The sequence below is a fragment of the Topomyia yanbarensis genome, chromosome 3 (assembly GCF_030247195.1).
Source record: "Topomyia yanbarensis strain Yona2022 chromosome 3, ASM3024719v1, whole genome shotgun sequence".
NCBI classification, from domain to species: domain Eukaryota; kingdom Metazoa; phylum Arthropoda; class Insecta; order Diptera; family Culicidae; genus Topomyia; species Topomyia yanbarensis.
Genome location: NC_080672.1, coordinates 207,571,718 through 207,592,316, shown reverse-complemented (window position 1 = coordinate 207,592,316; position 20,599 = coordinate 207,571,718). Strand labels below are relative to the sequence as shown.

At 39.5% G+C, this 20,599-nt stretch overlaps 1 protein-coding gene across 2 annotated transcripts; it reads right to left on the bottom strand.

The window, feature by feature from the left end:
* Positions 1 to 2,376: 2,376 nt before the first annotated feature.
* Positions 2,377 to 20,330, bottom strand: LOC131691218 (uncharacterized). 2 transcript variants are annotated; one of them, XM_058977448.1, is made up of 2 exons: positions 3,286 to 20,330; positions 2,377 to 3,228 (listed from the first exon to the last, which is right to left on the bottom strand). In XM_058977448.1, the coding sequence occupies exon 1, from the start codon at positions 15,124 to 15,126 to the stop codon at positions 14,221 to 14,223; it is 906 nt and encodes a 301-aa protein (XP_058833431.1). In that variant the 5' UTR covers positions 15,127 to 20,330; the 3' UTR covers positions 2,377 to 3,228; positions 3,286 to 14,220. The 2 variants fall into 2 exon arrangements, with proteins under 2 accessions (XP_058833431.1, XP_058833432.1); XM_058977449.1 differs by having other exon boundaries at positions 3,294 to 20,330.
* Between the last annotated feature and the right edge of the window lie 269 nt (positions 20,331 to 20,599).

Genomic DNA, 20,599 nt, shown 5'->3' with positions numbered 1-20,599 from the left:
AGTGCAAACGCTTGCACTCGAGTATTTTCACTGGCTGAAGTAAGCGGTCTCTGAAACGGCCAACCCCGTACTGCAGCAAATCCTCGCATGTCAAACTGTCATCGGTGACAACGCCTTCAGACTGTACTTTCACAGCTGGAATATACACGTGATAGTCCTTCGTAAAGTGCTCGCAGCAAGCAATATCGTTTGCCTGCTTTGAGTTAGTCAGCACGACCCTCAGCCTGTCTGAGCGGACCTTTTTTATTTCGATCACAGCCGAGAACCGTTCCGTTAGGTCTTTTGAAATCTGTAATAGATTCAGCGATTTTGTTTTGGGCCGAAAGAAGACCACAAAGGGACCGGTCGAGAGATCTGGATATTGTTTGGGTCGGGGGAGAGCCTTAGGAGTCGACTCGATCTCCATTTGGCCATCCGGGGAAGAAGCCATCGACACCGTCAACGCACGGGGTCAGCACCCGCGCAGACGGGAAAAAGCCGTAAATGTATCAAAAAGGTAGATTTCACTTATCTGTATACTCGTTTCCCACGACGCACCAGTCCAGCTTAAATAGCTGGTTATTGTTCAATCCTCGCTTTACGAACAAAAGGTTGAGGAATGTGGCCTAACGGTTAACACACGCACAAAAGAAAATAAAAGTCCAAACCTCGAAGAGGCAGAGAATGGCAAAATAACCTTGAACGCGGATTACTGCACTGTTCTTTTTCCAACAGACCGAAAACAAAACACTTCTATCTCGATCGAGCGATGCGTAGAGACTGAAAGGAAATGTTATGAATCGGTGGTCGATGACGACGTTTTGAGAAGGAAACACCAAAGTGGCGTGTTGGAAAGACGACAAATCGTTAAAGAAAAGATAGAGCCTTCGAATTAATGAGCCATTACCTAGTGGAGGCAATTCCAATGATGGCAACGCGACAAGAAAAGTTTTTAATGAATGGAGTTTGTGAGATCACGGGTTTGAATGCAGATTTATTGGAACGATTAGGTATCATTCTCGCCGTTATCAATAGCAAAGCAAAAATAAACTCCCAAGTTTTTGCAAACTATTTGGAAGCAACGAGAATGATTTACGATCACGAGTACGGTTGGTTCCTCTATCTCCAACCCTTCATAAACTTTTGGTACTTGGTTCGTCTATCGTCAAGCAAGCTTTTCTTCCTGTTGGTAGCGTAAATATGTTCCATGTTGATGTCCGAATCTTTTTCAAAAACGATAATATCAAAAAACCAACACAATACTCTTGTTCAACATTAATTTTTACGTAAGAAACCTCACTTGATTTTTTTACGTTGATTAAATGTAATGTACTGAGGACGAAAGACAATTCGTTTCCGCAAAACAACACGCGAAAACATAAACGACGTCGTAACTAATACAGCTGCTTCACGGCAACAGCCGCAATGATAGTCGTCAACGATGCTCTCTACCGGGTGTCTAATTCACGCAACACGAGCTACCTCTGCAATAACATTGCAAAGATACTGCCCTACACTTATTGTACACCCGTACCTGTTTGACCCCATTCTACTCTATGTATTTCTATGGTTTTCTCGAAACTTGTGGATAGACTTATTCCTCGTTTCTAAAGCCTTTTCACTGAGGCATTAGAAATGAGGAATAAGTCTATCGGCAAGTTTCGAGAAAACCATTCAAGAAAATTTAGCAGCGTTGCCAATATTAAAGATGTATTAAAAAAATTGCTCCTTACTTTGGACCCTATGATCTTGTTGAAAAATAGGTCAAATAATGTTCCAGATTTCTAGATCTTCCGGATGCTACCCGGATCTTGATTACTCGTGACAAATTAACAGCATACATGGACCTTTCGCCGCACTTAAGCAGGGTGCTGGGTGCTTTTCCGATTCCCAAATGGAGTCTACCAAGGCTGTGACTAAAATAATAATTCAGCGGACTCTTCGCCACATTATGACGTAGTGCTGGAAAGGTTTTCCGCGGCTCAGGCGGAACGAAATACATCGGAAACAACTCAGCGAGCTCTTCGCCACACTCGAGAGGTTTTATTTGAGATGTTGTTTAAATATCTGATCTTATTTTTAAAATAGTTGCTAGGTTACACTGACCGTTTCACTTTTAATGCTACAAATAGTAGTAATATTCTCAATATTCAAACTAAAATAAAATGAGTTAAACAAAATTGACCACTATGATTTTTTCATAAAATATACTATCAATTGTGATCTTTCGAATGCAAAAAAATAAATCAATTTCACTTGCTCCATTTTAAGATATCAACATTTGAAAAGGTTGTGTTTTTTTGCTAAAAATGCTCATAACTTTTGAACTAAATGAGCTATCTCAAATATGTCGATATAAATAATATTCGTCTCAATAAGCTCTAAAAGTTTTGTGAAGACGCTATTGACGGAAAAAAAATTATTAAAAAAGTTATAACGAAAAAACTGATTTTGTTAGGGATACCCTATCACACAACATTTTAATAGCTGTAAAATTAAAACCATTAAAATTACAAATATGACGTCCTCAGCAAAGTTGCTTGAAAAAGGTTGTACTGCAATTTTGCGGAAAACTTCATTGTTCTATCTCTTCTTATTTCGAAAATAATTTTCAGATCGTACAAACAATAAGGACCACCTGTTACAATTTAACAATTCAATATCGGTTTTTTGCACTACTTACACGTGCTCGGCTAGGGTCTATCCGGGAGAAAATTGCGGAAACACTTCCCATATAAATATCGACAGCGGAAATCAAAAGTACTAGAGAGCGGAAAGGGCTAATATAATATTTAAATATAATAAGAAAAATATTTAGATCACTACATTTTATTAATCTTAAGAAATAATTATAATAAAAACAACACCATAAGAAAAATATTTAGTTCATCATTTCATTTAATTTTACATGTGCTATCAAGGGTTAATAATGTTGGGAAGGAAAACAATATTGGGCACCTGATTCGCTCATTCCTCTTGAGCATGTTGTATCTACTGCCGTTGGGTCAACTACGCTGCGCCGACTGGTGTGGTGTCTCCGCTAATTGACGGAACGGGCCGGTCGTGACAGACCGAACGTATGTTGTACTGAATCAGCCGTCGGTAATGTAAAATGCACAGGCCTTTCAACAGTACCGGCCTCGATAACTTTTCGATCCGATATCGCCGGTCAGGATTCTTCCACTTAGGCGAAACAACTGGCACTAACAGTTTTACCGCACACAGCGCGTACTGTCACCAACACTATCACTGTTGAAAAAATACTTGGTAACCAAAACGACCTATACCGAATTTCAAGCTAGTTACTTTGTTACCAAAAAAGAGACCGAATGCTTGTCGGCTCCTGCTTATATATCCCACGAAGTCCTGGGTGGTGGATATTTCCGCTCTTCACGGTACATAGCAAGCGAGATGACTCTTGCTATCAGAGCGAGATAACAGTCTTTCGCAGGGCGCAATTGTATCGGTGGGATAATTGGGACAAGCAAAGGATCGAGGGGCATTCGGTATTTTATAGCAAATTCAAATTTTAAATAAATATTTACAATAGGGTGATACTAATAATTATTAATTAAAAAAATAAAAATAATTCAAAATATTATAAAAAGGTAAACAAATCAAAACGTATCTAGGGTATATGTACATATTATATATTTAAGTTATTTATTATTTACACCGTCGGTCGAGATTTATAATGTAACCGATCATGGAGGTTACAATCCTCCCAGAGCCGGTTAGAAAAAAAAGTATTTGGGCCTACTGCCGCTGCGATTCCAAGGTAATGTAGAACAATGATTGATCCATAAGGAGCTCTTTTCTACCACATTATTTGAATTCAGAGCGGTGAGACTCGCCATGTTTATAAAAAAAATCTAAAATATGTTGACTAAGCCATGGGCCTGCTGCCACTGCAATTCCAAGATGATGTAGAACAATGATTGATCCATAAGGAGCTCTTTTCTACCACATTATTTGAATTTAGAGCGGTGAGACTCGCCATGTTCAAAAGAAGTTTGATTTGGGGTATCCAATTTCAGATTATAAATCGTGGGCCTACTGCCCTTTGAATATCCATTTTAATACAGAACAATGATTTTCCCAAAGGATCTTTTCTGCTGTATTATAGGATTTTCAATTGGTGAGACTCGCCACGGAAGAGTATATTTGTGATTCAGGGTGATTTTTATTAATTGTGCTGTTTTGCAATCTCAGGATCCGTCAGATAAAATAGTATTTCATACCACTCCCTCATTTGACCATAATACCAGAACTCATCCAAATTCCTGCCAAGAAAGGTTGACTAGATTGACTAGGTGAATTACTCATGGAAGGAGATTTCAAAGATATCAAGAAAACATCTTCCTTATCTTTTTATCCGGTCATTAGCATGTAAACTAAGACCAAAAGTTTTTAAGTATTATTAAAACCCACTTGTTCTTTTTTTTTCTCACTCATTCTTACATTCGCACGCTTTCAATCATATCACATTCGCATCTTACATTCAGGCATTTCATTCACATCAATCACTTATCTCTCATGCTTCACATCACGCATTCTTTCCTCAGACATTCATTCCTTAACTAAAAATCTATCTCTATTCTAAGGCGCCCTAATATTATACCTATTCTATAGGCTTTCTCAATTATGATCATTTTAGTTTGTCGACGAACTGATCGAATTTAGATTAATAATAAATTTACATAGTCGATCAGGTTTGACCCACTGTGCTCCGTGTTCCCTCACATATAACATCGAATGCACCGGGTTGCCTTTCTTTTTCATAGAACCCACTTTTGTGCCACCCGTCAACTCTTGAACGGAGGAGAATGTCAGACGTCAAAACGATAATGACAGCAGAGAATCAACAAATACAAAACATTATGTTGAAGAATGGATGACCGAAAGTAGGTTTGCTTATTTTAGGTGAGGAAATGTTTTTTAAGGTGTTTTGGTGGCTAATTTGGACCTCTTTTTCTTAGATTATGTTACCGGGGAAATCGTCGGGGATTCATTGCTTCAGGTGAGTATATATTTTATAATTAAAAATCTTTCTTTTTTTTCAGATTCCCACCCCGATACAAGGATACAGCCTAACCAAATAAAGAATGAAATTAAGACCTAGTGTTTTTTTAACCCGGCTTTAAATGAATGGCCGGCCAAACCCCCAGATCTTTCCCTGATAGGTCTTCCAGTCGGTATGAGTTCGATCCGGCTTTCGCAGATATTTTGCACGGTAGGTATTGTCGGCCGTACTTCGCGTTGTAGTGCTCGATCGCGCTCGACAGTTTAGTGTTTCTTCTGAAAACGAGTTGACCTTGGCAGAAGGATTTGGAAAACCGTCTGTGTCGGAGGTTATAATGCCTTCGCGCGGTCTCGTGTGCTTTGGCCAGGTTTTTTGATGACCAAATCGTAGATTTTTGTAAACATTTGTTTACGCTTTGATTCTCTTTCCTCCTCTGAGCAATTTTTCCCGTGACGAAATAGGCGATGGTCGGTCCCCCTTTCCGATAGTTCGTGGCCGTGTGTCACAAAATACGGAGTAAACCCAGTAGCAGAGTGAATGCTGGTGTTTAAGATTAATTCTATTTCAGGTAGTTTTGTATCCCATAGGCGCTGATCATCTTGAACGTATGTCCGAATGGCAGCGTTTATCGTTCGATTCACCCTCTCGATCGGGTTTGCTTAAGAATGATACTTGGAGTTCAGCCAGTGTGTTATTCCGAAACGATCCACCAAGTTCTTGAATTCCTTAGAGATAAAAGGACTTCCATTATCGGAAATTACTATCTCTGGGACGGAATTTCGAAAGAACCAGTGGTCGCGAAGAATCGCACACATGGCTGAGCTCTCAAGCTTTCGTAAGGGATGTATCAAAACCCACTTAGAAAAATAGTCGGTTATAACTAACATATGTTGATTACCTTTGCGACTGCGTGGCAAAGGACCGACAAAATCTAAAGATATTATTTGCCACGGTCGAGAGGCCTCCCTAAATTTATCCATTTCGGGCGCCACCGGTACGTCGGCTGGTTTGACAATTTTGAATGTAAGACCGAATGTTTGTGGTCATTTGGGGCCAGTAGTATCGCTTTTGAATTCTAGAGCGGGTTTTTTCAAAGCATGGGTGGAATACATCATCATGATTCTCCCTGATGATTTGAGTGACCTCATCCAGTTCGGGAATTAGTTTCCACTCAAAACGACTGTCGTAGGGTTCGCCTTTTGATGTCACAAACTTGTAGAGTTGACCGTTGTCAACTTTAAAATCTATGTGGTCGTCTGGTTTAAGTTGTACTTTTGCTATTAGTGAATTGCGCCACGATGCGGCAGGTGAAGGCTGGATCGCAGCAGTGCTTCGGGACAAGGCATCTGGAACGATATGGTCTTTACCTTTCCGGTGTGCCACCGTCATGTCGTAGGGGAACATGATGAGACTTGACCAAGCGCAAAATTCTATTTTTGGCTATGGTGTTTTCTATTCGATTCTTAAAATTTTTTCAAAAATATTTTTATACTTGTTTCGATCCCTTAAGGTAACTTTAAAAGTTTGGAATGAAAAATCCTTTCCTTACAGAAAATATTACGTGATTAATAAATTTGCATTAAATGATGTAATTTTTTATCAAACTTTGTATGGACATATCTACTCGACTACTAATTACTAATAATGTACTAATATACCATCTTAATCTTTGTGAAGCAGTGAAATGATTATACATAAATTGGAACATTGGAATAGTTATTACTAGAATTTGAATGACATTGAACGTAATAACTAATGTTGGGGAGACTTGACCAAGTGGCAATTAGCTGGAGAAAGATTCAAAATTCCTGATATTTATTATGCTTTGGGTATCTACTGTTAATGTTAATCACGCCATAGAAAATCCTACCTCTTTATATTTTAGTATTAGTAAACAAAGTTAGTAATAGTAGGACTGATTTCGTGATGTGTGAACATGCAATGCAAGCAGTACAGTTAATGCATAAAAAGAAATGCATTATAAAAAATCTAAATTTATCAAATGCAACCCTTTTATATTTTTTACTGCTACCTAAAGATCTCGACAATATGGAAAAAAATAATTACAGTATGTTTTATGTCATTATTTTTTGTTATGATTTTTAAAAAATCTCTTGGTCAAGTCTCCCCACGCCTTGGTCAAGTCTCCCCACGACCTCTGAAAAACTTTTGTAACTTTTCAAAATTTAAATTAAAAATTCTGCAAAAAATCATGAAGACGCACAATAACTTTGCGCATTATATCTCAATGACTTTTAATGGATTGCAGACCTTTTTAGAGATTTATGCAGTTTTAGCTGAAAACCTGGTCAAGTCTCCCCATGTTCCCCTACTGCTGCAGAACCAAATTCCACCTACTGCATCGGGACCCAACTTTCCATTTAGTGTTGAGAATGTGTGTTGTTTGACGTCACAAAATGCTTTCTCGGCATAATCGTTCCATATAATCTTTTTTGTTTTAGTTTTTAAAAGGTCTGTCAGTGCAGAGGTAATGCTGAATCCTGGTATAAATCGACGGTAATAGTTCGCCATTCCTAGAAATCTCCTCAGTTTGGTTACGGTATCCGGTCTTGCGTATTCGACAATTGGCCTGATTTTGTCAGGGTTAGTACGCAGACCTTTCGTACCAAGGAGATAACCTAGGAATGGGGTTTCAGAGACTCCGAACTGGGACTTTTCTATGTTAATGCTTAGATTTGCTTACCTCAGGCGCTTGGCAATTTCGCGCAGTAAGCGCACGTGTTGCTCAAATGTCTCCGTTACCACGACAATATCATCGAGGTATACGAAGACATTTGGCTCTAAAATGCCGTGGCCAAGAACCTGGTCCATTAGTCTGGCAAGCGTGGCGGGACTGTTAACTAAACCAAATGGCATTCGGGTGTATTGGAATAGACCCTTTCCTTGCACACTGAATGCCGTAAATTTTCTGGAGTGTGGGTCGAGAGGTATCTGAAGGAAAGCTTCCGATAGGTCGATAGTAGATAAATATCTCGCTTTCGGAAGCTGCCCCAATATGCGACAAGGGTGTGGTAAAGGGTATGCATCCCGAATAGTGCGCTCGTTTATTTTGCGTGCGTCCAGGCAAAGTCGGACTTTGTTCGGTTTGATAACGGTTACGCAGTTTAAAGACCATTCAGAATTGCTGCGTTCAATTATGCCTGCTTTAAGCAGCCGCTGTAATTCTCCCGTGAGTTCGAGGGGACATTACGTAGGGGAACTGTCTAATCGGAGGTTTTCGCTTCCACTCATCTTGGATGTCGATGCGGTGAACAGCTAGGGGAGTCAATGTAAGTGGTTCGCCCTGTTTTGCCGATAAGAATAAGGTTTTTATCTCTGCAATACAATTTTCTTCCTCGGCATTGAGAACTGTTGATGGTTACTGATAGTCGACTCGTCATCGGCTTCCACTGAGAGACATTCGTGAATCTGGGGTTGAATGTTGAATTTTTTCCAAAAGTCCATGCCACAAATACAGTTTATGGCAAGGTTGGGGACTACCAGCGTAGGAATAACTTTCATCATCCCGTTAAAACAGAATGGGAGATATAATTGTCCCAAAATATCAAGCTGCTCTCCGCTCGCCGTGCGTAGTAAAATAGCGTTTTGTAGGGGTTATACTTTGGGAGACTTTAATTGTGTATATACCGATTTATTAATTATGGTTAAATTGCTGTCATTATCTAATAATGCGCGAAACCTTATTACCGTACAAACTCACGGTGGTATACGGTCGGTTATCATTGGGATAAGGGTATGAAATGGAGAATGTTGATGGAGTAGTTTCATAAACATTTTCTGGAGCAATTTGGAAATTAAACAAAAATGTGAATTGGAATTTATACGCAATTACGGGCTTTGCGGACGGCGATTTTCGTTCGCAGCCATGCCGTTTTTTATGCAGAAAGGACAGTTATTAGAAGGGTATCCGCGAAAACCACAGTTTTCACACAACACACCTCTCGGTAGTCTGCAGGTTTGGATCTTGTGACCCCATTTACCACAGTTGAAACAATTGTTGGAGGGCGGCGGACGATGGCCATCTATTAGAGCCTCGAGGGTAAGTAAAGACCTGTTAGAATTCCTAGCGGTATTGGCATTGAGAGATTGAGTGTGAGATTCATTGCGTTGGGACGCGTGGTTTAATGACTGATTAGTAATAGGTTTGGGCGCGTTACGCAAACTCGATTGCTGCTGTGAAGGCTGAGATTGCTGCCTGTCTTTTCTCGTTTGTTTAGTGGAGTTGGAATTTTCCTCGCGAGGCTAGTGATTTTTCGTTTCCAAAAACTTTATTATAGGCTGAAAAATTTAACGCGTCCACCTTTTGGCCTGCCGCTACTAAGGTTGCCAAGTCTGCGATGGGAATAAAATTTATTTGTTTTTTGTAATCAATTCTAATATTCTGCATGTTTGCGCCAGCTTTACGATCGCATAAATTCGAGGAAGTGAGACTTCACTGTAGTACAGGACAGTTAGGTATCGCATAATAAACCACCTAGCTTAGGCGTTACGGAACAGTTTGTTGCGTTCACCACTCATACTGCAGTCAGTTTTCTAGAAGTTTCTCACTTCCGGGACAGTAAAGTTGTGTTCATCTAATAGTTGTAGCAACCTATATATAGTTCAAACTATTACCAGAACGAGTTAGTATCAAAAGTCATTATTCACAGTTAATTAGTATCGTTACTACCACTAGAAACAGTCTTTACAATTCTCTAATATACCTACAATGGATTACAGTCGAATTACACAATTTTTGCTTTATACTGAGCAGTAGGGCTTACAATAAGTGGCGAGTCCTACTGAATAAACCTACTGAATTTAGTTTATGTGACCGCGAGTTCTTACTGCACCGTAAACCGAACAGTTTTCCCTCTTCATAAAATCCGACAGCTCTACAGACGTTGATGTGCGGAAACATTTTGGTCCTTCGAGCCGTATTTATCCGCTGTCGGATTTCAATACGTTACGCCGGTCGCGAAACGTAAAAGTGTCGAACAATGTAGTCGTATCTCGTGAAATCATTCAAATAGTCCTGAACAGGACAGAAGAATGCTGTGCGAACAAATATAAAGCTGGCGCAAAGAAGCCAGGTTATGTGACGACGCGCGTTACCATGTGCTAGTGGAAAAGTGTATTTGCACCAATAAAAACAGAACATAACCATTGCAAATCATGATCGGCTGGTAAAGCGCGTCATTATGTGAGTGTGCCCACCCAGTCATACCGATCGGGCGAAAATCTTCCATCATAAAGAACAAACAGTATGGCATAGTGAAACCGACAGTCTAGTGGTTTGCAGCTATCGGAAAGATATGTGCCACACCAGTGTCGACCGTGTGAAATTGACAAAATTTGCCATCCTTGTGTACCTTATTATACTTAGAAAAAATAAATAATTGGGATTGCACTGCAAAGTACACGTTAGAATACTTATAGTTACCCAACATAAAAAATCACCGTAAATTAAAACGCGCCCACCTTTCAACTGCCAACAACCGTCTTGGCATCAGAACCAGAATCCGTCTCCGCCGCGCAGAAATGTCAATATGACACGAGCGAAACAAAACGTCATCTTTTTTCTTCATTCTAACGGTGAAAGTACACAGCTCGGTTCACGCCATTGCAATTTATGTTCGTCGGTCGATTCGCGTGGTTTAATAACTGGAAACGTTTGTCGAAATATCGTTCGTTATGCGGGATTCAATTGTCGCGTGAGAAATTTAATCGGAGTTCGCCTACCACTGTTTCTCTGGGCTGATTCGTCGTTCTTAAAAGTATCTGACACGTGCGTAATGGACAGTCATTGTTCGGATCGTGCTATTTCATTAAGAACGGCGGCAACTCATTTGCTGGCCGTGGCTAGTCAGCTCACCGGTCCGACGGGTTCTGAGGAAGCGGTTTGGTTGAAGGCAGCGTCGACCTTGGTACGGAAATGGTGGTTTAAAAGCGCACTTGGACTCGGTACAGGACACGACGAGTTTGTGGAGAACGCACTTCTGCAGCTTCTTCAGCAGGCACGGCAAGCGGAGGAAGACTATTCTAAGACAGTAGTGACAGCAAAGGTAAAGGCAGGACAATGCGACAAAATAATTCCGCTGAAATGCCACTATTGCGGGGACCGACACTTTCTGTGCAGATGTGTAAAGTTCAAACAACAATCGTCGACAGCGAGACTGGAGTTTGTCAACCGTCGCCGTATATGCGTAAATTGCTTCAGCGCGGATCACCAGATGAAAACCTGCACTCAGGATTCGCGGTGCTTGCGATGCAGCCACAAGCATCACACATTGATGCACGATGCATAAGTCGTCAGGAACAGTATTAACATTAATATCATCATCGTCAGTCGTCAGGAACAGTATCAACATTAATATCATTATCATTTAGTGGCACGAAGCCACTGTTAATTTTTGGTTGAATTAAATAAATCAATGAACTCTTATTTTATATTTCATGCATAATAATGAGCCCTATTAGCAATCCACCCACCCATCAAAACAATCTTCTTATTGGAAGCGAAGGAAGGCACGAAGAGGAGGTCGTTCGAATTTCTTGGTCAGGTGAGTTGCACGGGCATATGTTCGGCCGAGTTTAGGCAAGATCACTGCACCTGAAATTAAATCCTCTTCGAAATTCGCTTTACTTTTTCTACCGCTGACCATATTCGTCCGAGACAACTTCCATCAGAACCTGAACCTGACAGACACGGATTTCCTACATGCATACATCCATTTCATTGTTCGGAGACAAACCAAGAAGAGGCAGTTTTCTATCTTGTCCGATCAGTCGCTTGCGGATCTAGTGGATTGGGGTACTGCACAGTTACTTCAACAACATTCTTCAGGAAGGGAAACGACCCTTTAACTTCAGCAGCGAATTCGGTCTTCGTTCGCTGTAGCTTCATGACACCAACCAGTCCTGCTCACAATCAATCAGGCACCCCTACGATACTCGGGGGCAACATTAAGGTCCATTCAGCGGAATGTCAATGACTTTACTGTGGTGCGCGACAGAAGGTCATTCGAGCTTGTAACGTAGCAAGCACAGTCTCTTTCCGGACGATCACGGGAGAGATTGCTCGTCTGTCTGTCCATCTTTGGGAGACAAGTCTTCGCAGCAGCGGGGACAGATCAGGTAGCAGCTCAGTATACACACTAGATGAGGATACAGTTCACTTCGTCGGCTACACTGATACACAACGCACAGTTTCGTCATGAAGATATCAGCAGCTTAACTCGCAAGATTCAGCAGATACAATTCGGACAGGGTTCGCAAGCAAATCAGTTTAAGAAAATGCAAGGAGAAGCGTACTGGATGGAATTTATACAACATATTCATTACATATCATCGTCACCGAGGAACGATCGCAAAAGCTATAAGATTTTATTTGCGAGAGGCAGAATCATCCCAACAGCAGAATATACAACCGGGCAGAATCCGGCCCTCACTCCGGATATGCAGCCAGCACAACCGACGGAGTCATCGTCGCCAAGAGCGGTCGCGGAGGCCATGGGGCCTACGTTTCAGGGAATGTACATCGTTATCGTTGAGTACGTCATCAGCCAGTCGGCGGCACTAGCCCGCTGAATCATCGAAATCAACGTCAGCCTGTCAGCGGTACAGGCCCGCTGAATAATACGAAGCATCTTTCAGCCCAGCATATCAACCCGTCCAGTAATCACTCCTTCGAAGACTAATCACCACACCCGCTAAATCAGGACAGTAACTCAGCAGTGCACTCAGCCAACAGTCTCCTCATGCGAGTCAGTATCAGCGAAGCTGGCTAATATCACTCCACGCCTTCACCGCATCTACCCGATGGCCACGACCTAGTCATCGACCAGCACTAAACACAGCACACCATTCATCAGCCTACAGCCACATGCTAGAAGTGGCTTCGAGGTACCAGCAACCACGCAATTAGGGATGGCGCGGTTTTGGTTGAAGCGACTAGAACTGCCATCCCAACTTAATCCCAAGTTAAGTATTTTTATTCGATATTAATGCAACAGCAACTGATCCGCTTTCCCAAACAGGAACTGTTACATATGACGAAAATTCACTATGTCAGAGCTACAAGCATGGTTACCTACTGTTTCGGCATCTGTATCAATAATACGAGGGGTGGAGATGGTCAACGGAGGAATTCATCGGCGAGAGGATTGAAGCAGATAATATAGTACCACTGCAGAGGAGCACATCCAAAATAGCGTCAAGGCTTGCCATGTGATACGGACGGCGACATATCAGCACACCAGGGCATACATAATTGTTACGTCATCGCTACAGCTTCCGTACTTAGATCGGTACTACTAGAAGTGGAGGAGGACAACGAAAATGGTCATCGGAGAAAGCATCAAACAATCTCTATTCACATAGCATGCGGATAGTCTACATCAACAACATGATGACGACAACCACAGAAGAACGACCATGAGTGGTGGGACCAGCGGAGTCGCTCGGGTCTTGTTTTATCGAGGCCGGCTGCATAGCAGTTGACGGAGTCGAACTCAAGTCTCCCGTCCTCGACGCCCACGGTACACCACTGATCATCAAGTAACACGATAGCATACGGATACGTGCACGGACCGCCACAACACGCAACGCATTGGTCAAATGATAACAGCACAGCTATTAATTAAGCAGCAACAGCGAAGGGAAAAGGTATTCAACAGCAGCAGACTTAACATAATCAATAATATTACCATATAAGAAGTGAATTTATTAGCAGTATTTCATATCTTAGTGTAGGATTGAATAGTACAATTCAGGATCTATTGAAAGATCCATCTTTCAAGCCGGGCGGTATGTTTGCGCCAGCTTTACGATCGCATAAATTCGAGGAAGTGAGACTTCACTGTAGTACAGGACAGTTAGGTATCGCATAATGAACCACCTAGCTTAGGCGTTACGGAACAGTTTGTTGCGTTCACCACTCATACTGCAGTCAGTTTTCTAGAAGTTTCTCACTTCCGGGACAGTAAAGTTGTGTTCATCTAATAGTTGTAGCAACCTATATATAGTTCAAACTATTACCAGAACGAGTTAGTATCAAAAGTCATTATTAATTAGTATCGTTACTACCACTAGAAACAGTCTTTACAATTCTCTAATATACCTACAATGGATTACAGTCGAATTACACAGTTTTTGCTTTATACTGAGCAGTAGGGCTTACAATAAGTGGCGAGTCCTACTGAATAAACCTACTGAATTTAGTTAATGTGACCGCGAGTTCTTACTGCACCGTAAACCGAACAGTTTTCCCTCTTCATAAAATCCGACAGCTCTACAGACGTTGATGTGCGGAAACACTGCAATAGAATTTGAACTTTCTCGTAGTCAGGCAATTGTTTGGTCATTGTACGGAATAATCTTTCCATTTCGTGGTAAAATTCAAGGAAAGTTTCATTTCTTTGTTGTCTACGTTGATAGACTTTCATTTTAATAAGTGCGTCTAAGTCTGGATGCATAAATGATCGTCGTAATTCTAGCACCAAATCTTGCCAGTTTAAAAGGCGACCGGTACTACGCATAGTCATGTACCATTTGAGTGCTGGACCTGAGAATAAGTGCACCGCCGACTCAAATAACTCGGTTTCGGAAACGTGTTCCGCCACAGATAATGCTTGTTTAATTTCTAAGAATTCGTTAAGTTTAAGTCCCTGATCGTCGCCATCATATTTAGAAATTGGCCATTTCGACACCGGTAACCTTTGCTGAGAGTGATTACTCGGAGGAGTGGGAATAAACTCTGTCGTAGAATGATTGTAAGGTTGCCTATGGTTATTAATTACTTCTTGCCAATTATTGCTACCGTGATTACATGCCCGAGGATCGGTTGGAACTGGGTTGTGATTGCTTGACTGTTGCCAGTATTGGTACTGGTTCGCGTAAACGTAGAATGGGTTATTGTTATCGAGGGTTGGATGTAAAGTGGCATTTCTAGCTGTGTTGGATGATGTACCGGCTTGGTCAAGACATGCGTTATTATTTGCTTTCGATTTCAAAATGGAGGGTTGCTTTTTTGAGGGCCCTGGTGGGGCTGTATTACGCGGGCACTGCATACTTGCCAATTCGTTTTCTAATTGCTCGATTCGACCTTGGAGAGAATTTATCATTTCAATATCTACCGATTTACGTTTCTTTTTTCGATCTTGCGATTCATCAGGTGACGAAGAATTTTCGGACTCATCGCCAGCTGGTGTATCATCATCGTGTAAAACTCCATGATCACTGTCTGCGTTCCCGTCGCGTTCCAGTTCAGGGTGAAATTCTGATATAATTGTATTTACGATTTGAAAAAATAATGTTTTAAGTGTATTTTCTAGTCCGAAGTCTTATTTGTTTGGTTAAGGAGCTAATAACTACGGTGAGCGTAATGTGACAATCGTGTTTTACACCGGCTCATTATGGTACTATAGATTCGTTTTAGCCTACCACAAATTTCAGCACATTTTTGCTGATATAAAAGAATTTCTTCTTCAATGTCAACTGACAGTTGAGCATCGTATAACCTATTTTCTTCTTTTTCAATTTTTGGGTGGTCCCGTAAGCTACGTTTTCTTCGGGAAAACGTGGGATCCTCTCGAATTACGATGGCTCTAACTGTAGTTTCAAAAACTATTTCATCTTGTTCTAAGTGATCTATCCTCATTTCGTAGTACCACGTTTTCATCCATTCCACTGCTTGATCAAAATTTAGATGAGCCTCTGCCATTTTCAAAACGAAAAAAAGAACAATTGGTTTCGAAACAAAGCGTTCAAATGAGAACAAAAGAACTAGGTAACGATCACTCAATCCCCGGAAATTAATCTCAATCGTCAGTCTAAATGAAAAGGGCTGAATTCTGGTAAATGGTCAAACAATAGAGACGGTAAAATGTATCACTAAAGTAATTATCATCACCCGGAAAGATTTTTTTGCACTTTATATAAATCACTTGAATTACAAATATAATCATATAAATATAACCTGAAAATGGTTAAAAAAATTTCAAACAATTTTATATTGGTTGCAATTCCTCCCGGAGCCTGGTAAAAAAAGGGTAGCAATTTTGTTTAAAATTGAAAACCTTTTTATAATTATTTAGCGTTGGGCGCCATTTGTTACAATTTAACAATTCAATATCGGTTTTTTGCACTACTTTTTTACACGTGCTCGGTTAGGGTCTATCCGGGAGAAAATTGCGGAAACACTTCCCATATAAATATCGACAGCGGAAATCAAAAGTACTAGAGAGCGGAAAGGGCTCATATAATATTTAAATATAATAAGAAAAATATTTAGATCACTACATTTTATTAATCTTAAGAAATAATTATAATAAAAACAACACCATAAGAAAAATATTTAGTTCATCATTTCATTTAATTTTACATGTGCTGTCAAGGGTTAATAATGTTGGGAAGGAAAACAATATTGGGCACCTGATTCGCTCATTCCTCTTGAGCATGTTGTATCTACTGCCGTTGGGTCAACTACGCTGCGCCGACTGGTGTGGTGTCTCCGCTAATTGACGGAACGGGCCGGTCGTGACAGACCGAACGTATGTTGCACTGAATCAGCCGTCGGTAATGTAAAATGCACAGGTCTTTCAATAGTACCGGCCTCGATAACTTTTCGATCCGATATCGCCGGTCAGCATTCTTCCACTTAGGCGAAACAACTGGCACTAACAGTTTTACCGCACACAGCGCGTACCAACAACCAACACTATCACTGTTGAAAAAATACTTGGTAACCAAAACGACCTATATCGAATTTTATGCTAGTTACTTTGTTACCAAAAAAGAGACCGAATGCTTGTCGGCTCCTGCTTATATATCCCACGAAGTCCTGGGTGGTGGATATTTCCGCTCTTCACGGTACATAGCAAGCGAGATGACTCTTGCTATCAGAGCGAGATAACAGTCTTTCGCAGGGCGCAATTGTATCGGTGGGATAATTGGGACAAGCAAAGGATCGAGGGGCATTGGGTATTTTTAGGGGAGACTGAGGAGACTTGATCCCCGGGGAGACTTGATCCCATCAGTGTAACTCAAAGGCGGATCAGAATACATTAATCGAATATACTAGAAAGTTGCGCAGCTTTATCTAAACATAATTTTCTTTAACACAAAAAAATAAATTGGACATGTATTACCGAATTTTTACCGATTCAAAGAAGAAAATCTTAGAAGAACTGAAGAAGATTTATTTTCTAAATTTTCAAACTTTTATAAAATGATAAAGTCACCCACTACATACTATACTTTTGCATACAGAATTACAGGAGAATGTCAATTATATGAATACGTTATGATTGAGCTGATTTTTTTGTTCAACTATACTTGTACTAAAGTTTGCTGAAACAGATGCTATGGGTTCACTTGATCCCTTCAAATTCGTGGAGATTTGATCCCCTTCGCCATGCTTCATCCACACCACTGAAAATAACCAAATTCACACCAGAACAATTGAAGTCATTGTTGCCATAAAATAACAAAAAAATACTGTCAAAAATGAACGCTTCATCGTACAGAAACTTAACTGTAATTGTTTACTACAGTATACGTAGCAACCATGCATCCCACATTTGACGTTCCTCAACCATAATAACGACAGCTTTCAAATAATTGCACAGAGATTTGGGGAATTCGTAAAAAAAACCTTGTGAGAGATGCGTAATATGTAGTAACAAAAATAGTAACATGTAACCACACCAATTTAATCAATACCACAATACATTTATAACATTGAATGGGGTTAGGTACCTTTTTTTGTCCTATTAGGGAAGGTACCACATTCTTTCATTATTAATTTTATTATTTCAGCTTCTTTGCTTAGTTATTAGGAGCCATTTTTTATTTCGATTATAGAGGTTTTAGCCTTAAGGTCATTCGCCTCTTATTAGGAGCCAATATAATAACAAAATTGTCTTGAAAATGGTGAAAATCTTCTGTTTGAGCGCAGCAAAAACTCTCATCGAGTACCCCAATTATCGCAACACCATTTGAGCCAATGCGTTGAGCAAAGATGGCAGACGCTGCTCTAACCAAAGGCTTCAGATGGGTAGGATGATAATAGAAAAAAGGGTAAAAATAGGCTTATTACCCAACATGCTCTTTTAAGCACGTTTTCAAAAAATAATCAAGTGTCCCCAAATTGGGGATCGAGTCTCCACTAATCTAAGAATTTTCCAGTTTTTTGTTGTTTTCCAAAAATGCTCATAGCTCATGTCCAGTATATTATTTCCATGTAATTTTTTTATGATTATCAGTCAACCCTAGAAACAATATAAAACTACAAAAAATACATAGTTTTTGTATCATTCCACGGAGTAGGATTGAAAAATAAAAAAGGGGATCAAGTCTCCTCAGTCTCCCCTATAGCAAATTCAAATTTTAAATAAATATTTACAATAGGGTGATACTAATAATTATTAATTAAAAAAATAAAAATAATTCAAAATATTATAAAAAGGTAAACATATCAAAACGTATCTAGGGTATATGTACATATTATATATTTAAGTTATTTATTATTTACACCGTCGGTCGAGATTTATAATGTAACCGATCATGGAGGTTACACACCCTAATGTCACCCATTTCAAAAGATGCCCCAATTGACACAGATTATTTGTTCCGAAGACATGAAATCTCTAGAACCAGTAGTTTAGTCACAAATGTTTTTGTCATCCTAAATTCTGGATTCTGACCACTGTGCATTGCTTGTTCATACCTCACGAAATCAGCCATATTACTGCTAACTTTGTTTACTAGTACTAAAAGATAGAGACTGATGTTTGAGGTGGGAATTTTTGTGACGTGTTTATCATTAACAGTAGGTACCACAGCATAGTAACTATCAGAAATTCTGAATCTTTATTCAGTTTATTTCCACTTGGTCAAGTTTGCCCATAAAATCTTGGTCAAGTCCACCCAACATTAGTTGTTGTGTAAAATGTCGTGCAAATGTTAGTAATATCTATTCCAATGTTCCGATTTATGTAAAACCATTTCACCATTTCATAAGGAATAAGATGATATATGAGTAATTAAAAGGTAATTAATAGTCGAGTAGATATGTCCATACAAAGTTCGACAAAAAATTACATCATTTAACACAAATTTATTAAATCCGGTATATTTTCTATAAGGAAAGTATTTCTCATTCAAAACTTTCAAAATTATTTTAGGGGTAGAAACAAGTATAAAAATATTTTTGAAAAAAAATTAGGAACCTAGTAGAACACGTCATAGCTAATAATAGAATTTTGCGCTTGGTCAAGTCTCCCCATGTTCCCCTAATCGAGGGTGATATAAACGAGTATTGATATAAACGCATAGTGATATAATCGAAACATTAATTATTTGCATATCAACATTTTAATCGAAATAGTAACAAAGTGTTTCATATCTGTCGAAGAGTTTGCGTTCTAGTGTAAATGTTTGTTTTGTATTGCGCGTAAAAGTTACAGGTTTGAATGCAATGATTGATCGTTTCTAAGATATTTACTTCATTGAATTCTGTAACATGCTTTTTTGTTCCTTGGTCTAGTTGCATATAATGATGATTGCATATTATATTTAATGACTTCTACATTCCATAAACTGTTGAGCGGTGAAAAATTCTAACCTTTTGTAAGTATTAAAATCTAGAGCAACTCCCAGCCTGTTCAGAAAAAAATGGATTTACTTACCTATTATACGCTTGGACCTTTCTAAATTTAAGTGATTCAAGATAAATTGTGGTAACCATTAACTGTTTAAAACTTGATCACAAGTTTCTGATTAACAAGGACTGGAAATATTTATACTTAGAAAAATGCACTCTTCACTTTATCACACTGCACAGTGGTCCAGATCGCTAATTTAGGAGGAATTTTTACTTTCTGACAAACCTGTATAATTTAGCCGTATCATGTCTTAGGATGAATTTGTGTACATCAGAAGATGCTTCTTTTTATTGGAATAGTTATTAGGGTGGTTCTAATTTATCTAAAATACGAAAATAAACTTTTTACTGATGAAAGATAGAGCTCCACAGTCTTCCACAAAGTGGTAAAGTAACTTATTTCGAATAAATTTGTTGAATATATTAAAGCTCTATCTCTTTTAGTTAGTGTTATACAAGAAATTAAAAAAAGATATTAGGGTGTTCCTGAAAAAAAACGTTTTTGCCTTTCTCATATAAAGAAAGGCTATGCAATCACTGTAAAAATCGACTTCTTAACCGAGGCCCGGAGGGCCGAGTGTCATACACCATTCGATTCAGTTCGTCGAGATCGGCAAATGTCTGTGTGTGTATGTATGTATGTGTGTGTGTGTGTGTGTGTGTGTGTGTCATTTAAACTCACACAATTTTCTCAGAGATGGCTGAACCGATTTTCGCAAACTTAGTTTCATCTGAAAGGTATAACGCTCCCATAAGCTGCTATTGAATTTTTAGTTGATCCGACTTCCGGTTCCGGAGTTACGGGTTGAAGAGTGCGGTCACACAGCAAATTCCCATATAAACTGGTACCACCATGATGTTCAAATGATGTAAAACATATTAAAATTGATGTAACATTACTCTAGTTTGCGGGTCTGGAGCACTAATGATCA

Excerpts from the sequence above, each read along its gene's own strand:
- LOC131691218 (XM_058977448.1), bottom strand. The coding sequence starts at position 15,126 with ATGATAAATTCTCTCCAAGGTCGAATCGAGCAATTAGAAAACGAATTG.